This window comes from Lotus japonicus, chromosome 5 (assembly GCF_012489685.1).
Source record: "Lotus japonicus ecotype B-129 chromosome 5, LjGifu_v1.2".
In the NCBI taxonomy this organism is placed as follows: domain Eukaryota; kingdom Viridiplantae; phylum Streptophyta; class Magnoliopsida; order Fabales; family Fabaceae; genus Lotus; species Lotus japonicus.
Window position 1 is genome coordinate 8,075,571 of NC_080045.1, and position 25,672 is coordinate 8,101,242.

Below are 25,672 nucleotides of genomic sequence, written 5' to 3' on the forward strand. Positions count from 1 at the left end.
AAAACGAGAAGATAGAGAAAAAAGGGGAAAAAATAATGTGAATAACAAAGAATGAGAAAAGAAAAAATTCAATTTTTAAGAATGTTCTAGACCTAGACCTGACTAAGACTATGGAGTGTGGTTGTCGATTGTTTAGATGTGGGTGGGGTGGGGTGCAGCTTGCACGTAGGTGGTTGAGGATTTCTCTTTTGGTAAGTCAACGTCCTTGGTCGTGTGGTGGTATGTTCTCCTCCTTATGTGCGGTTTGTGGCTAGGTAAGATGTTGTGGTTGGAGTCTTGGTGAGGCAGGGCTCATGCTGGAACGGGTCAGTGTTGTTCGGTTTGTTGGTATTCCGGTTTGGCGGCGCTCCTTTCTGCTCCTGTTCAAGTGAGGTAGGGTGGTCTCGAGTCGGTGCTGAGCCTGGTGGGTCGTTTGGGAGCCTCACGTTTCTAATCCGTCTTTGCTACTCCTTGCCCCTTTCATTTTTTGCTTCCCTTGGTCGTGTTTCGTCCTTTGAAGTTGGGTGTGGCCTCGGTTGGGCTAGGGTTCTTAGTCTAGTTTTATTTGTCCTTTTTCCTGTTTGTTTTTCTTTCAGTTTTCTGTCAGTAGTTGGTTGGGTGGGGCTTTTGGGCTGCATGATTGGGTTTTTCCGAATGGTGCATGCTTAGGGGTTTTTGGGTGGGTTTTAGTAGGGTGTTTGCCAATTTCTTAGAGGTTTTTGGGAAGGTTTTTGTTGTGTTAGGCTGAATTTTGTCAATCTTTTAATTGACCAAGTTACTGTATTCATGTTGTTGAAAGACGTTGTTTCTCAACATTTCATATATATATATATATATATATAAACCGTACCTATTCAAACAATTTTTACGTCAATTCCTAAGATACATTCCCATATACATTCCCATGGAGACCGACATAAATATATGACCCTTTTAACCTCCTACCAGCACTTAACCCAAAATATTCTGATTTGCTTCATGTGAAAAGCCTTACACAAATTCTGCTGTCCAAGTTACGTTTTGAACTAAAAAAAAAATCGTTGGTTCCACAATGTTTCAACATCGGTTGTAATATTTGAACATAAAAACAAACTGTGTCTAAAGCTACACATGCTGACAATACCAATACTACAATCAAGTCAAAGTACGACTTTTCTAAAACCAAAATCAATTCTGAGAAAGAAACTTCTGTGAATAACTCCTAGGTGCCAAAATTTAAATAATTTTTTTTGATTCAAACATGCTTTATAGTTAGTTGGCTGTGGCTACAATGGAACACAGATGACTTGCAAATTTAGAGTGACTTGCCTACCATGTCCACTAAACTGCTCTGTGCAACAAGTTTCTCAGTTCCTCAATGGCAAGTTTCCCAATTTAATACAAAGGCACTCACCGTGCTGCAGGGATATATCAACCTTCAGAAGTCAAAACCAATCAGCTTAGTATATTCAGGAACGGAATAAAAAAAAAATGGATATGGAGGGTCAAAATTTAACACATTAAGTAAAATTAGCAATGACTAAATATGTAGTATCAACATTTTGAGGGGGGCACATCCATCATTTGAATACCATTCTATTACGGAGATTTTTTCTGTTGCGGAACAACTGCCCTATTTTGGTTGAACCTAATTCTGCCCGAGTATATTCACATAGCCATGCTGACACATGCAAGATCAAGTAAGGGATCTCCCAGCCCATTCTCGTTCTCGTCTCTTTTGTTTGGCTTGCATCTTGTTAAACTTCTCCTTCCCTTTCTCCAAAAGAGGATCATGCACAACGTAGTCATTTGGGTCCTCTTTGCGTGACATCCGGTCCTGCACATTTACAGGGATATAACAAAAGAAATTTTGAGGCAGTGGAAAAGGACTAGTTATGTGTTTGATTCATGTAACCAACTACAATGGTTGTTATTGTAGAAATGGACTAACTAGGTCGTTAGAACTCAGGAAGGAATTGTTTCAAATTATAAAATTGTTTCAGGAAGGAATTGTTTCAAGTTATGCATGAGTACATCGATTTCAACGGAGTTTTTCTAATTTCAACAAAGAGGAGTCCTAGCAACATTCAATTTAATACTCTATTTTCAACACTCTCATTTATTGGTTGAAATTTATGTGGGCTCCAGTAAATTTAAAACCCATATTTTTAGGGGACTCCACATGAGTTTCAACCAATCAATGAGAGTGTTGGAAAGAGTGATAAAGTGAGTGTTGCTAGCATTTTTCTTTCAATAAATTTCTGCATGGATTGATAAGTCTTGTTTCCTTTTTTTTCCTTTTGCTATTGTAAGTTTAAAATCCACAAAACAGGTAAGGCGCATGGATGTGGATGTAAAAAGTAATGATATCTATGTAAAAGATAACTAACATAGGGTTTTAGTTTTTTCCATCAATAGGTAAGGTGCATGAAAGATGGAAAGCAAAGAGAACTCACCTTGCCAGACTCAGGGCCAAATTTTAAGGTAGCGCTTCTCCAGTCAGATAATTCCTCCTTATTAACTTGTTCAGATTCATCAGTTGTGGGTTTCTCCTTTGCTGATTGAGCATTCTTAAATTTTTCAAGTTTTGCCAGAACCTAAAGATAGAGATACAAAAAAGTAAAGTCACGTATAAATAGTTAGTGAATATCCATGCATTTTATAAACAAAAAGCCAATAAATAATTCAAAATTTAGAACAAAATATTAACTCCATAATCTGAAAGTTTCAGTTTTATACTTGGTACTTCTATTCCTTACACCAAACTGATCTCCTTTGTAAATTTTATTTTACACAAACATCACTCCCCAAAACAGTAAAACACAACAACTATACTGCTGTCTTCTCCCTGGCACAGTAATAGCCCTCATCTAAGTAATGGGTAATTCTATGGTGAAATAGTTTGATATATCAACAAAAGTTGAATTGGAAAATATAAAAAGAAAAGTGGAATTGTCCCTCCTCTTGTTTATTTGGTTGAAAAAGTGAGAAGAAAATGAATAATTGGTGTAATGCCTATTTTAACTCTTGAAAAATTAGAAGAATTTAGTGAACGTACACTATATGAGATAAATTTGTTATAGCTGAAATTCCCTAGAAATTTGAGTTTTCTCTTAACTTGAGAAGACAAAACCTATGATGTGAGCCTCACCAAATTTTTTCTTCTCTCTATTTTTGTCCACAATCAAATGGGAGAAAATAATGTATTCCCTCATTTTGTCTTCACTCAATTCTCTCCTTTCATTTTCTAATGAAACAAACACAATGGACATATCTCCTTTCATATCAGATTACTGTTAGGATCTCAAATGTAAGGTATGGGACTTGAGTCTCACATTGGAAGTATGGGATTCTAATGTGGGGTTTAAAAGGCCTTGGGCTCTCCAACTATAACAGTTAGCATGGTTCTCCAAAGGTTCTTATCAATTGGTGTCAGAGCCTTCCACCTTGTCTCTCAGCTGCAAACGAGCGGCGCAGGTGGTGACGCCAGCATTGCAAGTGTTCGCCCAGGACTAGCCAAAGGGCTTGGGCTCTCCAACTATCACAGCTATCTTTTGTGATATGGTTCTCCCAAGGTTCTTATCAATTGGTATCACAGCTAGCTTTTGTGATATGGTTCTCCCAATGTTCGCCCAGGACTAGTCAAAGGGCTAGAGCACAGCCAGCCCGCGTGGGCGTCGGGGCTGCAGAGCGTGGTGGGATGTTAGGAACCCGATTGCAAGGTATGGGACTTGAGTCCCACATTGGCAGTATGGGATTCTAATGTGGGGTTTATAAGGTCTTGGGCTATCCAACTACAAGAGCTAGCTTTAGTGGTATGGTTCTCTCAAGGTTTACCAGTCAAGCAGTCTTTCGCAGTGATCACGTTTTTTGATAGTCTAAACAATCTAGCACGGAAGCCAGCTGCAATAATTAAAAGGGAATAACAACACAGAGGATAAAGTACAGATAAAAAATAAAAAAATTATAACATACATCATCTTCACGCCCCTGAAGTCTGCGTTTCTTCTGCTTCTGCAACTGTCTTCCTCTCTCAGCTTCATTCAGTAGCTGAAAATCTGTATCTGCATTAGCTATTCGTTTAGCTCTTGCTTCAGATCCTACTCCCTTTTTCTTCAAGGACAATTTTTCCGCTCTTCGTTGATCCTCATCAGAACTTAAAGCACCGGACCTAGAAAAAGACATTCAACTATTTATTGAAGTTTGGAGGCTGATTATGACAGCTGAGATGATATTAAAAGACCCAAAATAAGCTCACATATAAGCATATGTAGGAAATCCAATAGATATAAACTCTAAGCTTGGAAAACAAGTGCAAATATGTTAAATTTATGAGCAAAGTACACCTCATAGGTGGTAAGACAAACAAGATGCCACTTTAAAAATGTCCCTTTGCCAGATAACTGACAGTATGCTTCTTTTTTGTATAAACAGTGCTTAACACTAGCAACTTTCAAGTGCCAGGCCAGAATAACGAAACAGTGACCTGGCTAAAGTGGAATTCTCAGGTAATGCAGCCATGAATCAGGAATCTCCAACAATATTTTAGGATAAATATCAATTGTCACAGATTTCTATATGCAAAAATATTTCACATTTATTAAACTTTTGACATGATACTTCGAAGAATGAACTACAACTCTACAAGCCTATTTTCAGAATTATTATCCTTCTATGAGATTAAGAACAGGCAAGCACAATATTTATACCTTATTTGTTCACGTATAGAGAACAATAAGGATAGATCTAGATCCAAAGCCCTAACAGAGGTAAGCCCTTGTAACAACCTAGCCGCCAAGTGTATAAAATGTCAAAAAGTCCGCAATACAAGATTAGACCTTCCCTTTTATAGTGAGGTCGAGATCCCTAAACCTGACCCTAGTGGACTCTTAGGCCTACCAAGTCCTAAACTCGCCCACAAACGGGCATTCCCTAAAAATCTCTAAGTGTCTACCTCTGTCTCAAGCTGACGTTCTTCGCCCGCCCCTTGAGAAGACACGTACCATTTATCCCGCTATGTATGTCCCTTTCCCAGGCTCCTCAAGGGCATCCCAATAGACTTAATGGCCTTCTAGGCGAGACCCTTTGTTAGCTCAAGGGCTCGCCCAGTCCAATATTAGAATTTGGGAGGCCTAACTCAACCCTAAAGCTAGCTCAAGAGTTGAGGGTTGCTCTACCCTTTATAAAGGCTATACATGCCATATCTCTAGTCGATTTGGGACTTCTAACAGTTTTCATTGCACGGGAATGGTTCCTTATGTGAAGTTGTGAACCCAATGTGATATGCAGCCAAGTACAAAATAGCTTTGTTCCCCACAATGTCAGCAGGGAAATTAGGAGCAAATACCAGCCACAAGCTACCCATAAATGAACCTGATCATAGATGATATTTTGCTCTTTCATACTATAAACCATCAAATATCCGTGCATTGACACTTTCGTGACAACTGCTACACAGAAGTTCACATTATAAATATGAAAGCCATAACGGAATTTCAAATATTGATATTTTACCTGGCTGCTGACGTATCACGATCCTCTGAACTGGGTCTTCCTGCTTATAAAAATGATAAGATGCTGAGCCTTACCAATACAACAATAATTTGAATAAGAAAAATATTAAAAAGGGAGAGGGATATTGTTATGGTGTTCAAAGGTATCAGAAGTTAAAGCGTTGGCAAGTGTAATGATTACAGATACAGCATTCACAAACAAGACACATTTATGCTATATATTTATAGATTAAAATACAACCAAATCCCAGCAATTATTAATTCATAACCACTATGATGATTAAATTCAATACATCTTTGCATGTCCGGCACTTTCATAAGATTTTTTAACTACAAAACAAAGTAAACATCCTTCTAAAGTGTTGAGAAAGCAAAAAAGGAATTTTATAATTTACAGTGAACATCAAGATACAATATACCAATTTCAGTTGCAGGTGTTTCAATTTGATTGTTCATAATATTGTAGCATTAACATCTAACCATTTTTTTATGCAACAGCCAAATCATCCTTTGATTCCACCCTTTGACAGGTGCCAACTGTAATTCTATGACTTGATTCTACCTGACCACCTTTCACAATTTTCTCATCCTATTTTCGGAAGTTCACGATTAATTGTTTCTTGTATCATCTATACTCGTGCAACAAGCATTACCAACAGAGGGAGAAGTTTGATTCCATAATGTTGACACTTGAAAAGAACCATATTCCTTTGTCTATTTTTCAAATTTACAACTATGAAGTAGAACTTAGCCTAAATATCTGCCAAAAGATTTATATTCTACTGGATGTGGTGGGAAAAGGGAATGATCATGACAGTCTGAAAGTTACTCTGATAAACCCAATGTCTAAGTTATAAGCTCATTGAAACTTCCATGGGTAGAACCAGAACCATTTTCTAAATCAGAGATTGAGATTTTACAAGAAACAACAACATTTATTATGGAAGATGATTGAGGTACCATTTTGCAAATCTGGCTTGGGAGGGAGATCGCCCAATTCCTTCCGCTTTTTGAGTATTTGCATGCGCATTCTTGAATCAAAACCTGCTTCATCGTCATCACGGGAATCAAGATGAGCTGAATTATCAGCTTTTGAATCCTTCTGAGGCTCTTCTTTCTTTGAGCTAAGTGCATCTCTTACAGATAATTGCAGATTCCTTCTTGATTTATCATCAGATGAACCCTGCAACATATATTAAACCAAGCTTATATTATGGTCATTAGATGTAACTTGAAGTGTTAGGTTTTAATTAAATATAAACTTTCAGGGTGAAATTATCATAATAACTATCAAGAAACCACTTATCCCAAAAGCTTAAGCTGTTGGGTCAGGGCCACATTAATGGTTTTGGGAGCTGTTGGGTCAGGGCCACATTATATTATATTCTAACAATAACTATGTAAAACTGCAATTCTGGGAGCTGTGCTAGCCAAAGATAGCTTCCATAAATTGTGAACAGATGAAATAATAAAAAGCTGTAATTAGTTTATGTAATGATCAAGCAAGAGTTCTATTTGACAAACACAAAGAAAACTAGAGGCAAGGCCTTATTACCAAATCATTAATAGAAGTTTCATCCTTTAGAAGACGAGGATCATTCAAGACATCATGACTGCTCTTGATCTTTTGCTTCACTAATGTCAATTCCTTTTCATCTTCTTCAGTTTCTTCCCCAAATGAAAGCAAGCTCAAATTCCTACAATTCAATTTTACAAAAAATAATAATAAAACAAGCAACGTGTTAATTAAAAGGGCAGACACTTGCACTCCATTGAGTTCCAAGAAGACAGCTTTCTTAGGTAAAGGGGAAACATACTTAACTCCTTTCTTCTTTGAATCTTTTTTTTCTGCATCAGTTGTAGCTTTAGTCTGAGATTTCTGAAGCGTTCTTGGAATAATATCTTCAAATGGGTTCCACAACACCTATAACAATTGTTTTAAGATACTAAGTAGGTTAAATTCTCCCATCCCTAGACACAAACCTCAATGATTTTTTCGTGTGATGTTAATCAAAATCACAACCTACCTCAATGGATAATATCTTTGGTGGCTCTAAAGGTCGGTCATTCTTGTCGGTTTCAGCTTCACCCAGTCTCAACAGATTATACAAAGTATCTCCCGTCACCTGAATGAGCAAAATATTTTGACAACCAAAACAATAACAATAATAATAATAATAAATAATAACAATTTTGCCACATCATTGAAACTACACCCTTTACCTTTCCAAAAATAGTATGCTTCTTATCGAGCCAGTCACAGCGATCGAGAGTTATGAAAAACTGACTTCCATTGGAATTCGGAGATCCAGCATTGGCCATTGCAACTATACCTCTGTGTTTGAACTTTAGCCGCGAGTGGAACTCATCAGCAAAAGCATCCCCATAAATACTTTCACCTCCTACAATAATAACAAACAATTTTTAAGCAAGAAAAATCCACACAATAAAGAAGAAGTCCAACTAAGTTTGTATTGACAAAAAGGAACAGAATGGAACGAGATGCAATTATCTACGGTTGCATTTTATGCATTATTTAAAATAAGATTGAATTGAATGCACCCAACCGCTAATCATCCAATATCCCACTGATCAAGTTTTATTTCTTTTGTCAGAAGTACCACATTGGCTAGACATATGGCATAGAAAGCCTTTATAAAGGGTAGAGCAACTCTCAACTTTTGAGTTGAGTTAGGTCTCTCAAATTCTCATATAGTATCAGAGCCTATCCTAGCTCCATTTGTTGGTGGAGAGCTCTCATATTTGGGCCACCCTGCAATTGTCCTATCCTGCAAATCTCACGCTCCAGATGTCCAGCCCTCCTTGGGCGTGAGGGTGTGTTAGAAGTCTCAAATTGACAAGAGATATGGCCAAGATAGCCCTTATATATGGGAGAGGCAATTCTCAACTCTCCAAATTCTAGTATGGTATCAGAGTCTATCCTAAATTCGTTTGTTAGTGAAGACCTCTCCTATTTGAACCACCTTGCAGATGTTCAGTCCTGCAAATCTCACGCTTCACATGTCCAGCACTGGGCGTTACAGAGTGTGTTAGATTCCCAAATTGACAAGAGTTATGGCTAAGATAGCCCTTATATATGGGAAGGTAATCCTCAACTCTCCAAATTCTAATATGGTATATGGTATAGTCTACCCCGCAGATGCCCAGTCCTGCAAATTGCACACTCCAGATGTCAAGTCTTGAGCGTAAGGGGGTGTGTTAGAAGTCTCATATTGGCTAGAGAAATGGCATAGAAAACCTTTATAGAGGGTAGCCCGACCCTCAACTTTTGAGCTAGCTTTTGGGTTGAGTTAGGCCTCCCAAATTCTAATATCTTCATTCTATAATCCATCCTAAACATATCCAAATAAAAGGTAAGTTTACTCCATTCCACTTTATTGCACTTCATTCTATTCCATAACCTTCCATTCCACTCCACTCCCTTCCGTTCTACACTGCATCACATATCCAAACATAACCTAATGACCCAATGACTAGTGGATAAAAACCCGGAATGCAGAGAAATTGAATCATCCATGGTTCCATTATTTGGATCATCTAAAATAAGATTGAATGGAATGAACCCAACCCCTACTCATCCAATATCACACAACTCTTTTTCTTCATTCCATCATTAAAATATCCAAACAAAAGGTAAGCTTATTCAATTCTGCTATATTTCACATAATTCCATTCCATGCTCTTCCATTCCACCTCACTACACTATGCATCAGATATCAAACCATAACCTAATAACCCAACTACTAGCAGATACAAACCCAGATGCCAAGTTTCAATTTTGAGGTGACATATGAGTAAGAACGAAGCAAAACAGTGAATTAGAAGAGATGGGTATGTTACCGGTGCCGGTACCGGTGGGGTCACCACACTGGATGAGGAAGTCCTTGATGATGCGGTGGAAGATGGTGTTGTCGTAGTAGCCTTCGAGGCAGAGCTGCACGAAGTTCCTGACGGCTTTGGGAGCCTCTTTGGGCCAGAGCTCAATGTCAATAGGGCCGCGCGTCGTGTTCACCACCACCTTCCCCTTAGTTGGCGGTTCAAGAACGTACACCGTCGACATCTTCTTCTACTTCGGCGGCGGCGCCACCACCGGAATCTTATTCGCCGCTGATTCTGATTTTTTGTTGTGTGAGTGCGAGCGAGTGAGTTCTCTAGACGCGGACACTGGAACTGAATATTATTAGAGATAGAGAGTGTCTTTGCAAAAGAAGAAAGAAAACGGGCTAGTCTCGGCCTACGACCTCATAAAAGAGACCCATGAAACCAACCAACAACAAACTACCAAGTCCTCAGGGGGAGTCATCACCCAAATCAAAGGGTCTTTCTGATGAGCTCCTAACTTAGCCAAAAAAATTGTTTAAATTCGTAATCATTATTGTAACCATTATCTTATTTTTTATCTTTTGATCCTTATTTTTTTCTTCATTTTTAATTCGTACTTTATTTTCTATAATCCTTTTTTTACCACATTCATGATAATGTTAAATTTCTAGTACTTCCTTGTTCATTTGAAGAGATACTAAATCAAATTCATAGAAATTATCATTTATGATATACATTATATAATTCAAACTCATAATATTTTACCCTCCAAAAATCATAATATTTTATATTTATATATTCATATATTAATTCGAAAGAATTATTAGTTTATAAACTTAATCTTTCATATTTATATGTTAAATATTATCTATTTCATTTGAAAATCATAATATAAGTTATATTTAAATATTATTAAAATTTATATTTTAATGGTTGTAAAAAATATTTTGCCCGGTATAAAATACGTTCTTTTATATGACAATCTATTATAATATATTAATTCTGATACGCGTATTGTAACGCTTACAAAATAACTCTTCTTTCTTGCTCTTTGCTTGCCATATTAAATTTTTAAATGATGTGTCAACTCATCTCCAATGCTCTTCAAATGATGTGATTCCTAACCCATTAAGTTCAGTTATCTCAAATTGATTATTTGACCCCTCACATTCTGACATCATAATATTTTTTTTTTCTAAAACAGAACTTTTATTGAAACTCATAAAGTGTGAAAAGCCTTCACACAAGGCAATTACAAATCATTAATAAAACTCAAACATCATCCTCTCCGCCACACCCCTAATTTGCCAAAAAATCAGCAATCACATTATCCTCTTTCATAACATGTTTGACCCCCACACAATTGACAAGAGGCATCAAATAATCAATGTAATTAAACTCATTGGACTATTTCCAAGGGCGATTCTGTACATTTCTCTCACCCAACCCACAACAAGCGAAGAGTCCCTTTCTATAGCCACATTCACAAAATTATGCTGATGACAAAAAACCAAAGCTGACAGAATAGCTTTCACTTCCGCCTCATAAGTCCAAGCATGACCAATGGATTTAGCAAAATACCAAATTACCTGTCAATTATCATTGCACAAAACTCCTCCAATGTCACAGACACCTGGATTACCCTTTGATGCTTCATCCACATTAAATTTGAAAACACCACAAGGCGGTGGTTCACACAACTGACAAGACTTTCATTATTATATTTTTTAATCTCTCAACAATCTTACAAAGTAATTATATGTCCATACTCCATACATTGCATGTGTCATATTTTAATAATTTATCAAATCTGAAGCTAAGATGTCGAGCTGCCACAGTGACACATATCTCATTTCATGTCATCTAAGCAATTTTAAACTGCAAGTTACAAATATGACAATCACTACAAGAATAACAGGAATTACTGATGGTAAAAATCGTCGACACGCCCTAAATGTCATTGTTTAAGAGAAATACCAACATCTAAAGATATGTCGGTATTATGATCCTCGGTAGTATTTAGCATTGGTCATAACCGTTGTTATATGATATCAACTATTTCTAAGTTACCGACCACACAGATCTTCAGTAATAAGTCGATTCGGATGAAAACAAAATAAAAAGCTTTACCAGGGATGAAAGTGCTTCATTGGTCAAAAAAGTTTAATTTTTAATTTCCTGCGCTCTCATTAATAAAACTCATTGATAAAAATTACCCATATTATTAAATTATATAATATAATATAAAGGTAAAACCTTTCATTTGATTTCCATATTTAGTCGTTTTATAAATTAATTAAATAATATCTACTATATACCAAATTAGAAAAATGAAATATTGAACATAAAAATTAGTTTGTCAAAATTATAATAATTAATAATTATTCAATAAAAATGTATCAATAATATGTAAGTCAATTTTTACATATATTTATAAATATCAATTCAAAATATTTAGACACTTCTAGATTTTCTCATAGAGTCTAGGTATTCTAATTCAAGAATGATAAAATGCATGTTTATATAACACATTTAAAATGTATGTTTACATAACAAACATATAGTACATGTTTACTATCTATATATGTGTTTATCTATATAATCTACAAATATTCATAACATTTTATGAAATGTATATTTTTTATATATTTAGTAAAATTAATTATATAAAAAATTACATTATGTTTTTTATTTCTAAAAAAATTCTTATTAATGAATTAAGTTTTTTTAAACAATTTATATTTATGTACTATGAAAAAGTAAGTTAGTTGCATGATTTGTTGTTAGTTCTATTTTTTATGTATGCTTTTAATTATTAGAAAATATTATAAGTATTGACACAATTACTATTTTAACATACTGTTTTATAAATCTTAGCATTTCATTTATGTTTTAAAATATATATCATTTTACTAAAAGAAATTTAACATGATAGCTGCACATCAAATAGGAAGCTTATCCATTGAGACTTGATGCACCTGAATAATGCTACACTATTGGTAGACTAAATTGGATTTCACCTATTACTAATAAATTGTATTAATATAGAATGATGTTATATGGTGTTAAGGGATCATGTTGATATCTGGACTGATAATGTTCAATGTTCAATTTTTTAAGAAGCATGTTTTACAATGAGATTTTCGAACGATGACTGAGATTGAGATTAAAGAAGAAAAAGATTGGGGTTTACAAACATAAAGGCTTAATTGCACTTTTGCTCCCTGATCTTTCACCTTTGTGCGATTTACCTCCCTCATCTTTAAAATGAGCGAATTCCCTCCCTCTTCTATTAATATGTGCGATTTAGGCCCTTCCGTTAGTTAGCCGTCCAATTACTAACGGCGGTTGCTATTTTCACCCTCCCTTTTACTAACCACACCCCCATATCAGAAATAAAAATAAAAATAAAATAAAAAAATGGAGGTAAATCGCACAAAGGTGAAAGATCAGGGGGCAAAAGTGCAATTAAGCCAAAAAATAAAAAAATAAATTAAATAAATTAAATACAATTAATAGAAAATAAAAAAAACTGAAAATAATATTTTTATAAAAATCAAAGAAAAAATAATAAAATAAATGAAATAAGTTAAATACAAATAATAGAAAATGAAAAAACATTTTTATAAAATCAAAAAAAAAAACTGAAAAAAATATTTTTATAAAAATCAAAGAAAAAAATGTTTTTATAAAATCAAAGAAAATAAAATATTTTTTTAATTGAATATAGAAATTTAAAAATAAAATAAAAGAATAATTATTTTTAATTTAGTGTAGGTGGTGCAAATAGAAACAAATTCTTCTTTTATTTTATTTTTAAATTTCTATCTTCAATTAAAAAAAAATATGTTATTTTCTTTGATTTTATAAAAACATTTTTTTCTTTGATTTTTATAAAAAAATTCAGTTTTTTCTTTGATTTTATAAAAATATTTTTTCATTTTCTATTAATTGTATTTAACTTATTTCATTTATTTTATTATTATTTCTTTGATTTTTATAAAAATATTTTTTCAGTTTTTTTTAATTTATAATTTTTTTTATTTTCTATTAATTTTATTTAATTTATTTCGTTTATTTTTTATTTTTTTATTTTTATTTCTGATAAGGGGTGTGGTTAGTAAAAGGGGGGTGAAAATAGCAACCACCGTTAGCAATTGGACGGCTAACTAACGGAAGGGCCTAAATCACACGTATTAATAGAAGAGGGAGGGAATTCGCTCATTTTAAAGATGAGGGAGGTAAATCGCACAAAGGTGAAAGATCAGGGAGCAAAAGTGCAATTAAACCAAACATAAATATGATGACCCGGGATTTAAGGCTATTTTTCTAGTTTATTTGCATGCATCTTAATACATTATTTAAGATATTTTAGTCATTTTATGACACTTTAGGCTTATTTCATGCATTTTAATGTTTTTATTTAGTTTTAGTATTTTTATACATTTTATATTATTTTCTAGATATTATTATGATTTATTTAATTTAATTTAGGATTAGATAAGTTTGTTTTGAGTTGTTATCTTATTTTTATCTTATATTTATTTTATTTTATTGTTATTTTAGGAGAAAATATGAGAAGAGAGAGAAAATCAGAAATAAAAAGGAAAAAGAAAAGAAATTCGCAGCTTTAAAGGGTCCTGATCCAATGTGCCGCACGTCCTCCATATTATCGTGTGCCCGCGTAGCAGGTCGCACCTCGTAGCAGCCCTATTATCCAACGTCCAGACTCGTGATGGTGCACCGTGTTACGGTGCGCGTGACTACGTAGGATCATCTGCTGCATCAGAAAGGACAAAAACGCACAAAACCCGAGAAAACACTATAAAATTAGTTTTTAACCTAATTTTTGGATCTTTATTATCTTTTCTCTTCTTCTAAACCTAATAAGCACTTGAGAGACTCTTGAAGGCAATTGCTTGGTGGAGAGGAAGGCTAGGCCCTTGAGGTCTGGTGTCAGGGCCATGGAGGAGCTGACAGCTTCTCCGGACGTCCATGACTCCGTTCTATTTTGGGTTTTGTTTTTCTCTTTACCTATTTTTGTGTTTTGACTCTCTTTTAGTATTTGAGATGATATAGAATTTGATTTGTCTCTTATTCAATATCCTTTTATGCAATTATAAGTATGAATTTTCATTATTTGGTGTTTCTCTCTATGTTTAATGCTTCAATTGGTTAATTGGTGATTTAAAGAGTTTATATTAATTCATAAATAGATTGAGAAATTGATATGAGTTAATGTAGGCTTAGTTCATAGAAAGCGGAAAAATTCGTCTTAGGTTATTGATTTTTTTTGTGCGTTCATGTATCTTTTGCCAATATGATTCTTTTTAGGATTTGCATGACAATTGAGAAGTTGGTGCAAATTTAGTTTATGAGAAAAAACACCCTTGCATCAGTCATCTTAAGAAAGACATGTTTTAGGTAGGGTTGAGGTTTTCTAGGTGACAATAGGAGACATTAACTCTTAGGTATGAATATCATGAGTTGGAAAAGAGATCTATACCGATTGACAAGTCGGGATACTCACCTCTCTAGGATAGGATTATCTAGTAGGAACTATTAGGATTTCTTGAGTGACAGTCAGAGATTCTATCCACTAGGACATGAACTTCTTAGGTTAGGAACAGAGCTTGGGAATGCCTTATCGAGTATGTATGTGCTATAATGCTCCTTTTATGATCACCAGGGCTTAAGTAATTAAGGCTAGGTTCATAATTGGTAAATTCACTTAGCTAAGGAATTAGTAGGTGAATAACTCTTATCGGCATCTTAAATGTTAACTTCATCTTATAAAAGTATATTTGTTGAGAATAAGTTGTAAATCAAATGAACTCATTTTCCAAATATATTCTCTTCTTTGTTTGCCTCCGTGAAACTTCTTTTATCGCTTTAATTATAGTTTTTCCTAAATTTAAATAAAACACATATCATGTTTAAACTGTTCAAACAATGTCTAGCTAGTGAAATTAATACGTAGCAACACAATCCCTGTGGAGACGACAAAACCCGATACTATACTACGATTGAGTCTTGAAAGTGATTTGATAGTAGTTAGTGGAGGAAAACCTCTTCATTAAATATCCTTTCATCATAATACGTTTCAGAGGATATTCCTTATCAACAAAAAAGTCTATTAGATACTCAAGTATGGAAATTTAGTTGTTCTTATGCTTTAAACTATATATAAAACTCGTGCGTTGCACTGATTTATTTATAATATTTCACACAAAATACTAGAGGAGGAAAAGTTCAAAAATTATAGAAAATGAATAAATGTTTTTCAACAAATCTTCTGATACCTTTCAAAATTCTAAATGTCATATTTCTTTTAAACTACATAAATATAGTGTCCATAATAGGATTTCTAAATGACAATTACCTTTCTTTTTTATACTTTTAAATTTTTAAATATACTTAACATACACGAAAAAAGAGTTATCTACAATCACATTACTTGCTATCAAAGTTCCTTAATTTTTTTGGCACCTTTTTGAAAAATATTATTGACACATTTATAGTATTTTATTTTATATGTGACTTTCTACTCCATCAAAGAAAAAATAATATTTTTTTTTTGAAAGTAAAGAAAAAATAATATTAAAGGAGCATTTTTGCATGCTTTTCTTCATACTATAAGTATTTACAAGCTCCAATTCCTTTCAAATTAAAAAAATGTAAAATAAAAAAAAGAGCCTTTTTCATACTTTTCTTTATTGTGTGTAAACAGTAAAAACTAGGCTTAATTCCAGTTTGGGTCCCTGATGTTTCACAAATGTGCGGTCTGCACCCCCTATGTTTAAAACGTGCGGTCAAGGTCCCTCATCTATCTAAAATGTGATAACGATGTCCTTCCGTTAACTTCAGCTAGGTTCCGTCTGTTGACCAAACGGAGATGCTGACGTGTCACTTATTTAATTGGTGACGGAAATAATTTGTCACAAAATCCTTCAGCACTTACATCTCTCCCTCTCACTCTCGTGTTTTTCTTCTCTCCCTCACAATCTCACATTCATCTTCATCCATCTTTTCTTCCTCAGATCTAACATCAGCAAGATGAAAATGGTTGAAATATCATTTGCATATCATCACCCTTCGGCCATCATCCATGTTCCTCCATCCATTTTCAGTCATGTGCATCACAATGGTAAAAAAGTCATAAACTTAGTAAACATCAGATAACAAATTGGGTCTTAGCCAAGAAAAGAACATCTTGCATGCTTAAGCCCATCTTATCATATCTTCTACGTTTTTCTTCTGGAAGCTCTGGTAATTAAAGAATTTTGAATACCATCAACATATTCTTGGGAAACAATTATAGCTCTTCTTCTCATTGTAAGGAACCCAAAACGAAAAATGAAATAAATCACAAATCCATAAACCCATAACCCAGAAATCCCCAGAACCAAACCCAAAAATCCCCAGAATTGAAGGCAACAAAGTGAAGAAGAATAGAGATGAGTCTTCTCCATCAGTGCCACCCTCCCGAATCTGTGGCCAAAAGAGAGAAAGAGAAGTGATGCAACAAGAAGCAGGGCGAGAAAACATGAGTGACCCATCATATTTTGGAGGCTTTTAGGAAATGGGTATGTGAGGAATTGACGAATCTCTGCAGAAATTGTGTGGATATAGGTGAAACCAGATCTGGTTCTTCCTCAGGCGCAAAATATGAACCTGGATCCACAATCTTGCCCTGATTTTCCCACCGACCCACGAAGCAAAAAAATCCAGATCTAAAATTGATTCAGAAACGACCAGACCTTGTTCAATTACTCCTTGAAGACTTGCTTCTTTCTGGCGGTGAACCAGTTGTTGGAGACGACTTCTAACATGGAGGAAGGCTCCTTGGTGGCGGCGCCGGGGACTACCCCGCTGTGGAGGAGGAAGGAGTCGTCGGAGTGGGGGAAGGAGTGAGGGAGGTTGGAGCCTATTGGGAGGTGGTAGGTGATTTCCACGGTGAGGGTGAGCCTGTCCATGTTTGTTTGTGGTTTTCTGCTACTACTATAAGTTTGGTGTTTTAGGTGTTTGATGATGAAGTTTTTTTTACGTTAGATTACTCACTCAGATTCTGAATCAATTTTGAAAGGAAAAGGAAGAACAGATGCCATCAAACTGAAGTAATACTGAAGGGTTTTGTGACGGATTATTTCCGTCACCAATTAGTAGCCTATATTTTATGAATTAAATAAGTGACACGTCAGCATTTCCGTTTAGTCAACTGACGGAGATGAACGGAAGGGCTTCAATCGACCGTTTTAGATAGATGAGGGACCTTGACCGCACGTTTTAAACACAGGGGGTGCAGACCGCACATTTGTGAAACATCAGAGGCCCAAACTGGAATTAAGCCTAAAAACTAATATAATATGCCAAAAGCAATGACCAAATAAAAATTGTTTCTATTACCACGTTGCGCGGGTCTAAGTCTAGTTATAATTAATGTTGAATAGACATCATAATAATATGGTTAGAGAATGAAAAACATTATTTCCATTATTGGGTCGTGCTTGGTCAAAGCATCTAAAACTGAAAGGAAAAGATAGAGGATGGCATTGAAACATTAGCTGTGTCCGTAGGTTTGATTCATGAGACATGATGTTGCATGGGTGGTTCCATTTCCATCTCCAAACCGGCAAGAAGAACAAGAGAAGGAACCAACCAAGCTTCTCTCCTCCTTCTCGCGGCGGAGTAGGAGGTGGTAGTGGTAGTGGTGGTGGCGGTTGCCATATGTTTTATAATGTCTTCCTGTAATGGCGGCACAACACCACCCTTAAACGTCACCATGGTGGTCGTAGATAAAGACAAGTACAGTGCCCATGCCTTTCGTTGGGCAACAAATTATATGGAGAACCAAGTCATCATCGCAGTTCATGTCAAGCATAAAAACATGCCTCATCGTAGGTACCCCCTTGCATATCTTTAATTATATGGAGAATCATGTTAATTTAGTTTTCTGATTGAACACCCATCTCAATGTATCAATGGAAAAACATGATTTTTCGGTTAACGTAAACGTGGATTGACGTTGATTTCAATGGATATAAAAAGAAATGTATACACTAACTCTGTTACCATTTTGATTTCATGATAATTGAACATTCATGTTTCTTAATGCAGAGGGCACCAATGTTTTACCTCCCAACAAAGATGAGGTAGCTAGTATTTTCAATCCCTTACGTCAAATGTGTCATCACAAAGTTGTACGTCATTGATATTTTTTGTTGAATTAATTCATACTTCATTTTGTCTGCAATCTAATAGTATTGGTGGCAATTGAACATCTGTTCAGGTTAAGATGAAAGAAGCTGTAATCGATGATAGTGATATTGTAAGAGGAGTTTTGGAATATGTAGAGAGGAATCACATCCAAACTATTGTTCTTGGTGCACCCTCCTCAACCAAGAATGCTTTGGTGAAGTCTTTTAGCCTCAGAACCGGAAGCAAGTTAAGTGTTGAGACATGAGATACCACTTTGTTGATTCCATGTTACTATTTCATTTTCTTTTAAAAAATTAACATTAACTTTAGGAATTTGTCCACCATTTACCACGAAAAATCTAGCTGATAAGTTAAATGGGTTCCCTTGCTAATTGATTTTAGTCCCCTCAAAATTTAGCCTCTGCATGACATTTTTATGTTTCCTTTGCATGCTTGCACGTAGGTCACCACCAGATTTTCTAATTTCTCTTAATAATATTATATAGAAATCATTTGTAGCACTTATAGGAAAGAAGGTGTAGGCGATAGTCAAAATTTTCTTTACAAAAAAGCCATACAATTTTTAGACATAGCTCCAACACTAAATCATACTTGAACGTACAATCACCGTAGAAAATATAACATACATACATCTCATTTTTCTCTCTATCTCTCTTCTTACATATATCATGTCAATTACTTCGCTCTTCTCTTCACCTCTCGCTCTGAATGTCTGTTGGATGTCTCCACTATATGAGTCTCTCCAAATCATTTTCCTAGCTCCAATTGAACCAAATTTCTGCTCTGCCAATGATGAGATGTTATGTTAAAGATTCCTAATGTTGTGGCTATCTCAGAAAATTGAAAGGGGGCCAAGATGTGCCAGCAGCCATAATCCAATCAGCCCCAGAATATACTTCTGTGTACGTGATTTCAAAAGGGAAAATAGTGGCAGCTAGACAAGGAAAACAACCATTTCAACGCTCACCTAGTGAATCAGAAAAAGGAGTAAGGTGCCACTGGATGAAATTTATCAGAAACTTTTGACAATCATGTTAAGTTAAAGGATGAAAGTCTTCTCTCTAATTTCCTGTCTCATTTTTGAGTCACATCAATGAAATTTTGACATGTCACTTAAAAAATATGGATAAGTTGGTTACAAATTTATAAGAGTACTTTTTAATTGACACGACAAACACTTATTGGTAGGACAGAAAAATGAGACTCGAAATTGGGATAGAAGATCTTCATCTATACTAGAAAAAAGGGTACTAATTCTTTTTCATGTTTTGGTTTGACTGCAATGCAAACAGAGCTCAAGCAATTAGAAGAGGGAGCACAAATTGTAGATCATCAAGATCATCTGCATATGAGACTCCAAGGAGTTCTTCAGTTAACCACACAAGGGAGAGCTCTGATGTATGCTACAACTTAAGCTTGAGCAAAACTGAGTCTTCAGGATCACACAAGTTTGATTCAGTGGATATATACAAAAAAGATGGATATACACGCTCTTCATCTGATTCCCAATCTTCTGTGAGTGTCAAAGAAGGAAAACAAAGACTTCTAATGGCCAACTATTATGACAATAAATTGGATTGTCTTTGTTGCAACACCAGTATATATGTGCCAATTAAATACGCTAAAGTCAAGTTGCAATCAATTTAACTTAAAAATATTAACTTATCTGCAGGGAGATGTGGAATCTGAAATGAAAGTATTGAGGCTCAAACTAAAGCAAACAATGGAAATGTACAACTCAGCTTGCAAAGAAGCTATCTCAGCCCAAAACAAGGTGATTATGTTATCATTGTAACAAACTTCCATATATTTAATTCATGACTAAGACCTTATCTTCAAATGATCTACATTGCGATGTAAACTTTAGCTAATCTAGGATAATGACCATTAATAAGAAATCCGCGGAACTACGTTAAATTTGTGAGATGTTTATTAATTTATTTGCTTATTTTTCTGCTTCTTGCGGATGTATTTTCACAGGTGTGGAGATTTTATCTCAACTGATTTCCAACAATAACTCATAATGTTCCATTTATATGTAGGCTAAAGAGATTAATCAATGGAAGTTGGAGGGGGCACGAAAGGTTGAGGAAGCTAAGTTGTCTGAAGAAGCAGCTCTTGCACTAGCAGAAGAGGAGAAGGCTAAAGCCATCGCCGCGTTGAAAGCCACGGAGGAAGCCATGAAAAAGGCTGAAGAGGAGGCACTAAGAAGATTACAAGCTGAAAGGAAGGCTAGGAGAGAGGAAGAAGAAAAGGTTCGGGCATTAACCGTGTTGGCTCAGAAGGATATTCGATATAGATTATACACCATAGATGAGGTTGAAAATGCTACTCAAAACTTCTCCATGTCAATGAAACTAGGTGAAGGTGGATATGGACCTGTGTTTAAAGGCCAACTTGATCATACCCCAGTTGCAATCAAGCTCTTAAACCCAGATGCTCATCAGGGTAGGAAACAGTTCCAACAAGAGGTAAGATAAATGTGCATTGTTTTATTAATTAAGATATTAAAGATATAATCTATCTTTAAGAAGGAAAATGTTGTGTGAATGTAGATACGTAGGGACTGTTTGTTTGTAGTTTTCAAAACAGTTTTTAATTTTTAAAAATTGAAAACTTGTTTGATACGATCTGTTTTCTCGAAGTGAAAACTCTTGAAAACAGTTTTTATTTTTTCAGTTTTTTAAACTATAAAATCAAAACAGTTAAAAGATGTTCCCAGTTAAAACAGTTAAATATTGGAAAACATGTCATTCAAACTGTTTTCTTCTTATGAAAATTATTTTTAAAAATTGTTTCTGAAAATTGTTTTAAAAACTGAATATGATATGATAACAAACATTTTCTTATTGTTCCTATTTAATTTATTATCCTCATAATATTTTTTTTGCTCTTACTAAATAACTCGTGCATAACAAGGGTTTGCATCTAGTTTTAATTAACTTTCAAAGAACCCCTAATACAAAATACTTCCCCATTTACTATACACCTCAAGTTTTTTTCTATCTAAAACACCTCAAGTTCCCTTTCATTATTTGATTCATATCCACTCCTGCTGTGCAGCCCCTGCAGCAAATTAACTAATCAGTAATCACAAACAAGTTTATATGATTCATTGATCAATCTTCACCAATCCACATAACAATCAAACAATCCACATAACAATCAAAGGACAAGATTTTGCAGGAGGAGAGGCTGACTGGAGATGATCCATTTTCTTCATTACTCTTGTTATCACTACTGTGAAACAATTTACTTATATAGAAATGTGTGTATGCAAATTTGACAAATAATACTTTTTCTGTTTACATGTGTAGGTTGAGATACTATCCAACATAAGGCATCCCAATTTGGTCCTTCTCCTTGGTGCATGTCCTGATTATGGATGCCTAGTGTATGAATTCATGGAGAATGGAACCTTAGAGGACAGGTTAATGCGAAAACAAAACACTCCACCAATCCCATGGAGGAAGCGTTTTGAGATAGCTGCAGAGATTGCAACTACACTCCTTTTCCTTCACCAATCAAAGCCAGAGCCCCTCGTTCACCGTGACCTCAAACCTGGAAACATTCTCGTGGATCGGAATTACGTGAGCAAAATCAGCGACGTGGGGCTAGCGCGATTAGTCCCAGCCTCAGTCGCTGATTGTGTCACGCAGTACTACATGACTTCAGCTGCTGGAACCTTTTGTTACATTGATCCTGAGTACCAGAAAACAGGGATGTTAACTCCAAAATCAGATATATATTCATTGGGGATTGTTCTGCTGCAGATAATCACAGCCAAGCCTCCAATGGGGCTAACTCATCATGTGAAAAGTGCAATTGATAAAGGAAGGTTTTTAGATATTCTTGACCCTGCGGTGACTGATTGGCCAGTGAAAGAGGCTTTGGCATTTGCTAAACTCTCACTGAGTTGTGCTGAACTTAGCAAGAAGGATAGGCCAGATCTTGCATCAGTTATTGTGCCAGAGCTTAATCGTTTAAGAGATTACGGGAATAAGCAAAATTCAAAACCATAGCCACACACCACAGCCTCCTGCAAAGAGTCCAGATTCAAAGACATAGAACAGATTCAATTTAGTATATTGGCTTAATTACTCGTCATGTTTGTGTAGAAACATTTACTTTGAACTTCTTTTCCAACCAGGATTGTTGTGTTGTGAATGTGAAATTCCAATAGTTTTTTTGTTTTTTTAAATGGAAGACTTGGTGTGCATTTGAATGCGCGTGCGTTTGAAAGGACACAAGCGTAATTATTAATGTTTTTTTAACGAAACGTAGGCATGTATTAAATCAAGCAGACACAAAAGTCAAAACATCAGAATCTAGAACATGAAGCAAACCGAGAGACCCCTCCTCTACCCAAACAGACGTGTGTAATTTTGAAATTAAAACTTGTAGATTCCATCTAGACTTGGATTTTGTGGCAAAAGTACATTCATTTTGGAGATTGTGACTGCATTTCCAAATATGCTCAACAAGAAAGAAAGTTTTGTTAGCATCAACAAGAAAGAAAGAGAAAAGAGAGTTTTGTTGGCATTAACTCGATGGAACTTAAATACAAACACCATAAGGTAACTTTATGAACATAGCTTATAACTTGTCTATAAGTTGTTGAGCTTATTTTTATAAACTGCACGGTTTATATTTATTTATAAACTATTTTGAACTTATCTCTATGAGTTTTTCAAATAAACTGAAGAATAAATATTTATGTGATACACACTTCATTTATTTACTCTCATCCAATAAAATGCATAACAGTCGAAGAATAGAAAATGAAATTGTGATGGACAAGTAAGATACATAACTATTGGAAAAATAAAAGTAAGATACATAACTTATATATACTTAGCATTATGAGATATGCTAGAATACTCCCACTATATTTTATGAAGGAGTATAAATATAATAGTAACCAACAGTCCGATACCTTTTTCTTTTGGACAAAATTGTCCCTCACCTTCTGCAATTCACAAGTGAAAGGTGGTTCAAAATCAATGCAAAGTATAACTCAATCAGTACAAAGTATGATACTTTGAAAGTGGGATCAATCCATGTGAAGTTAGATTCTGTTTCAAGAAAGGTATATATAAGAAAAAGAAAGAGATTAAAAGAAGCTTTCCTTCAGACCATGACACAGAAAAATGGATCATGAAATATGACAAAAAAATTTTAATCAGTGATAAGTTATATTTTGAGACAACCAACACATAAAGCAAGAATAAGCAAGAGTATTAATACTTTTCGTCCATGAACCACACTTCATCATTAAGGAAGCATCAAAGAATATAATTCAAAGTTCTAAGTTCCAAAAAGCCAAATGCACACCACATGGGAAAGTTACTATACATTCTAACAATGCATCTGCCTATATATAATGACTCATCAAAAGCTGACTTTCTGATCCAAATTCACCACATTCCATAACCAAACCTTCCATGTTTCTCTAAAACCAATCTACATCTCAAATGGACCATACCAAGAATCAGGGATTCATCAGAAAAAGTTGGTTTCCTTGGATCACAAAAGTTGGATTCATTGTGCTGATAGCTTTGTTGGCCAAGTCAGTGAAATCCCAGGACAATGTTGAAGAGCCTTCAAGTGGTTTATTGTGCATCAGTGAATGTGCCACATGTCCACAAATATGTTCACCACCCCCTAACTCTCCACTTGTTTCATCAAACTCCAATCACCCTCCTCCTTCAATCCCAACATTATCACAACCTCCCCCTCCTCCACTCTTAAAGGCATACCCACCCCCTCTTCCACTACTAGCAACACCACCCCCTCCTCCACTCTTAACATCATATCCACCACCTCCTCCACTCTTAAAATCATACCCACCCCCTCTACCACTACTAACAACACCACCCCCTCCTCCACTCTTAACATCATATCCACCACCTCTTCCAATCCTAACACCACAACCTCTTTCCCCTCCACCACTTCTAACAACATATCCTCCACCATTATTAGGACTACCGCCACCGGTGCTTCCAGTGTCATCTCCTCCACCAACCCCTCCATCACAATCTTCAATGGCTTCTCCCCCACCGCCTTTGAAGTCCTACAATCCACCCTCATCATCAGGTTCAGCACAGCCTACAGTGATTGGTGGAAATCCCAATTACCTTTATTATACCTCAGGTGCATCTGATTTTTCTATTCATAACATACCCTTCTTTCTATTAGTATGGTTCCTTCAGCGGAAATTCTTTTGTTGGTAATTTTGGTAACAAGTAATTGTGTAGTGTTATAGAAACACTGTATTGTATTGGGGAAATTATTAATGTACAGGATATCACATATGTAAATTATCACTTGGAGGGAAATCCTTTGTAATTTGTGAACAAATTGGAGTTTATTATATTTGACTGCAATTTTTGTTATATTATTATAATGTATTCATTTCTCATTGAGAAAGTTTGAAGCATGATCAGATGATAAATGATCAATTACTGTCATGTCAATTAAGGATTACCATGAAAAATTTAATGTAACCAGAAAATCAGATCAGGACATGTGAACAAACCTGTGATGCATGGGTACGGCTGTTTTGGCCGCGTACCTATACTGGGTACGTACTCGGTACGCATACTCTGTGGGTACGCATACGGTACGTACCCGGTATGTACCCGTTCCAAAAAAAAAATAGTTACGGGCCAAAACAACGACGTTTTGCCTTCATTTTTTTTTCTGGCTCAAAACGACGTCGTTTTGGCGCTTAAAAAAAAAAGCAAAACCCTATACATCACGTGAAAGAACCCAGGAAGAAACAGAGAAGAAGGAAAGTAGGAAACCCAGTACCCACCCACGCCGTGCTCTCCTCCTCCGTGCTCTCACCGCCGGCCACCGCTCCTCTAGGTCTCACAGCCGGCCACCGCAGCGACCTCGAGGTAAACCGCCGCTCCTCCACATCATTTTTATGTTCTTATTTGTACTTTTTCCCTGCTCTCCATGGGTTGATAACTCTGTTCTATTCTCATTAGATGTGTTTTGAAATCCTTGCTCACCGTTTTCTATATTTTGTATGCATTTTGGCAATGGCAGTAAGCTGTGTTAAATATTTATCTATTTTTTTTTGCATAATTTATTTATATTTAAATATTATGTATATTTCATTATATATTATA

The 25,672-nt window shown here is 35.4% G+C and overlaps 3 protein-coding genes across 7 annotated transcripts; 2 read left to right on the plus strand and 1 right to left on the minus strand.

Annotated features, from left to right (window-relative positions):
- Positions 1-1,185: 1,185 nt before the first annotated feature.
- LOC130718125 (peptidyl-prolyl cis-trans isomerase CYP57) lies at positions 1,186-9,801 on the minus strand. 2 transcript variants are annotated; one of them, XR_009012525.1, is made up of 11 exons: positions 9,333-9,801; positions 7,695-7,873; positions 7,499-7,597; positions 7,289-7,395; positions 7,027-7,168; positions 6,432-6,654; positions 5,473-5,512; positions 3,934-4,129; positions 2,415-2,555; positions 1,551-1,795; positions 1,186-1,394 (listed from the first exon to the last, which is right to left on the minus strand). XR_009012525.1 is itself a non-coding variant. In XM_057568604.1 (10 exons), the coding sequence occupies exons 1-10, from the start codon at positions 9,550-9,552 to the stop codon at positions 1,655-1,657; spliced, it is 1,488 nt and encodes a 495-aa protein (XP_057424587.1). In that variant the 5' UTR covers positions 9,553-9,801; the 3' UTR covers positions 1,186-1,654. The 2 variants fall into 2 exon arrangements, 1 of the variants encoding a protein (XP_057424587.1); XM_057568604.1 differs by having other exon boundaries at positions 1,186-1,795.
- An 8,095-nt stretch (positions 9,802-17,896) lies between these two features.
- LOC130720573 (U-box domain-containing protein 52-like) lies at positions 17,897-22,707 on the plus strand. 4 transcript variants are annotated; one of them, XM_057571222.1, is made up of 8 exons: positions 17,897-18,211; positions 18,432-18,514; positions 18,604-18,758; positions 19,370-19,525; positions 19,826-20,048; positions 20,206-20,307; positions 20,576-21,004; positions 21,851-22,707. In XM_057571222.1, the coding sequence occupies exons 1-8, from the start codon at positions 18,052-18,054 to the stop codon at positions 22,553-22,555; spliced, it is 2,013 nt and encodes a 670-aa protein (XP_057427205.1). In that variant the 5' UTR covers positions 17,897-18,051; the 3' UTR covers positions 22,556-22,707. The 4 variants fall into 4 exon arrangements, with proteins under 4 accessions (XP_057427205.1, XP_057427206.1, XP_057427208.1 ...); XM_057571223.1 differs by having other exon boundaries at positions 18,432-18,466; XM_057571225.1 differs by having other exon boundaries at positions 17,911-18,215; positions 18,432-18,466.
- A 1,201-nt stretch (positions 22,708-23,908) lies between these two features.
- LOC130720575 (pollen-specific leucine-rich repeat extensin-like protein 3) lies at positions 23,909-24,928 on the plus strand. Its single transcript, XM_057571226.1, has one exon. The coding sequence runs from the start codon at positions 24,008-24,010 to the stop codon at positions 24,764-24,766; it is 759 nt and encodes a 252-aa protein (XP_057427209.1). The 5' UTR covers positions 23,909-24,007; the 3' UTR covers positions 24,767-24,928.
- The last annotated feature ends 744 nt before the right edge of the window (positions 24,929-25,672 follow it).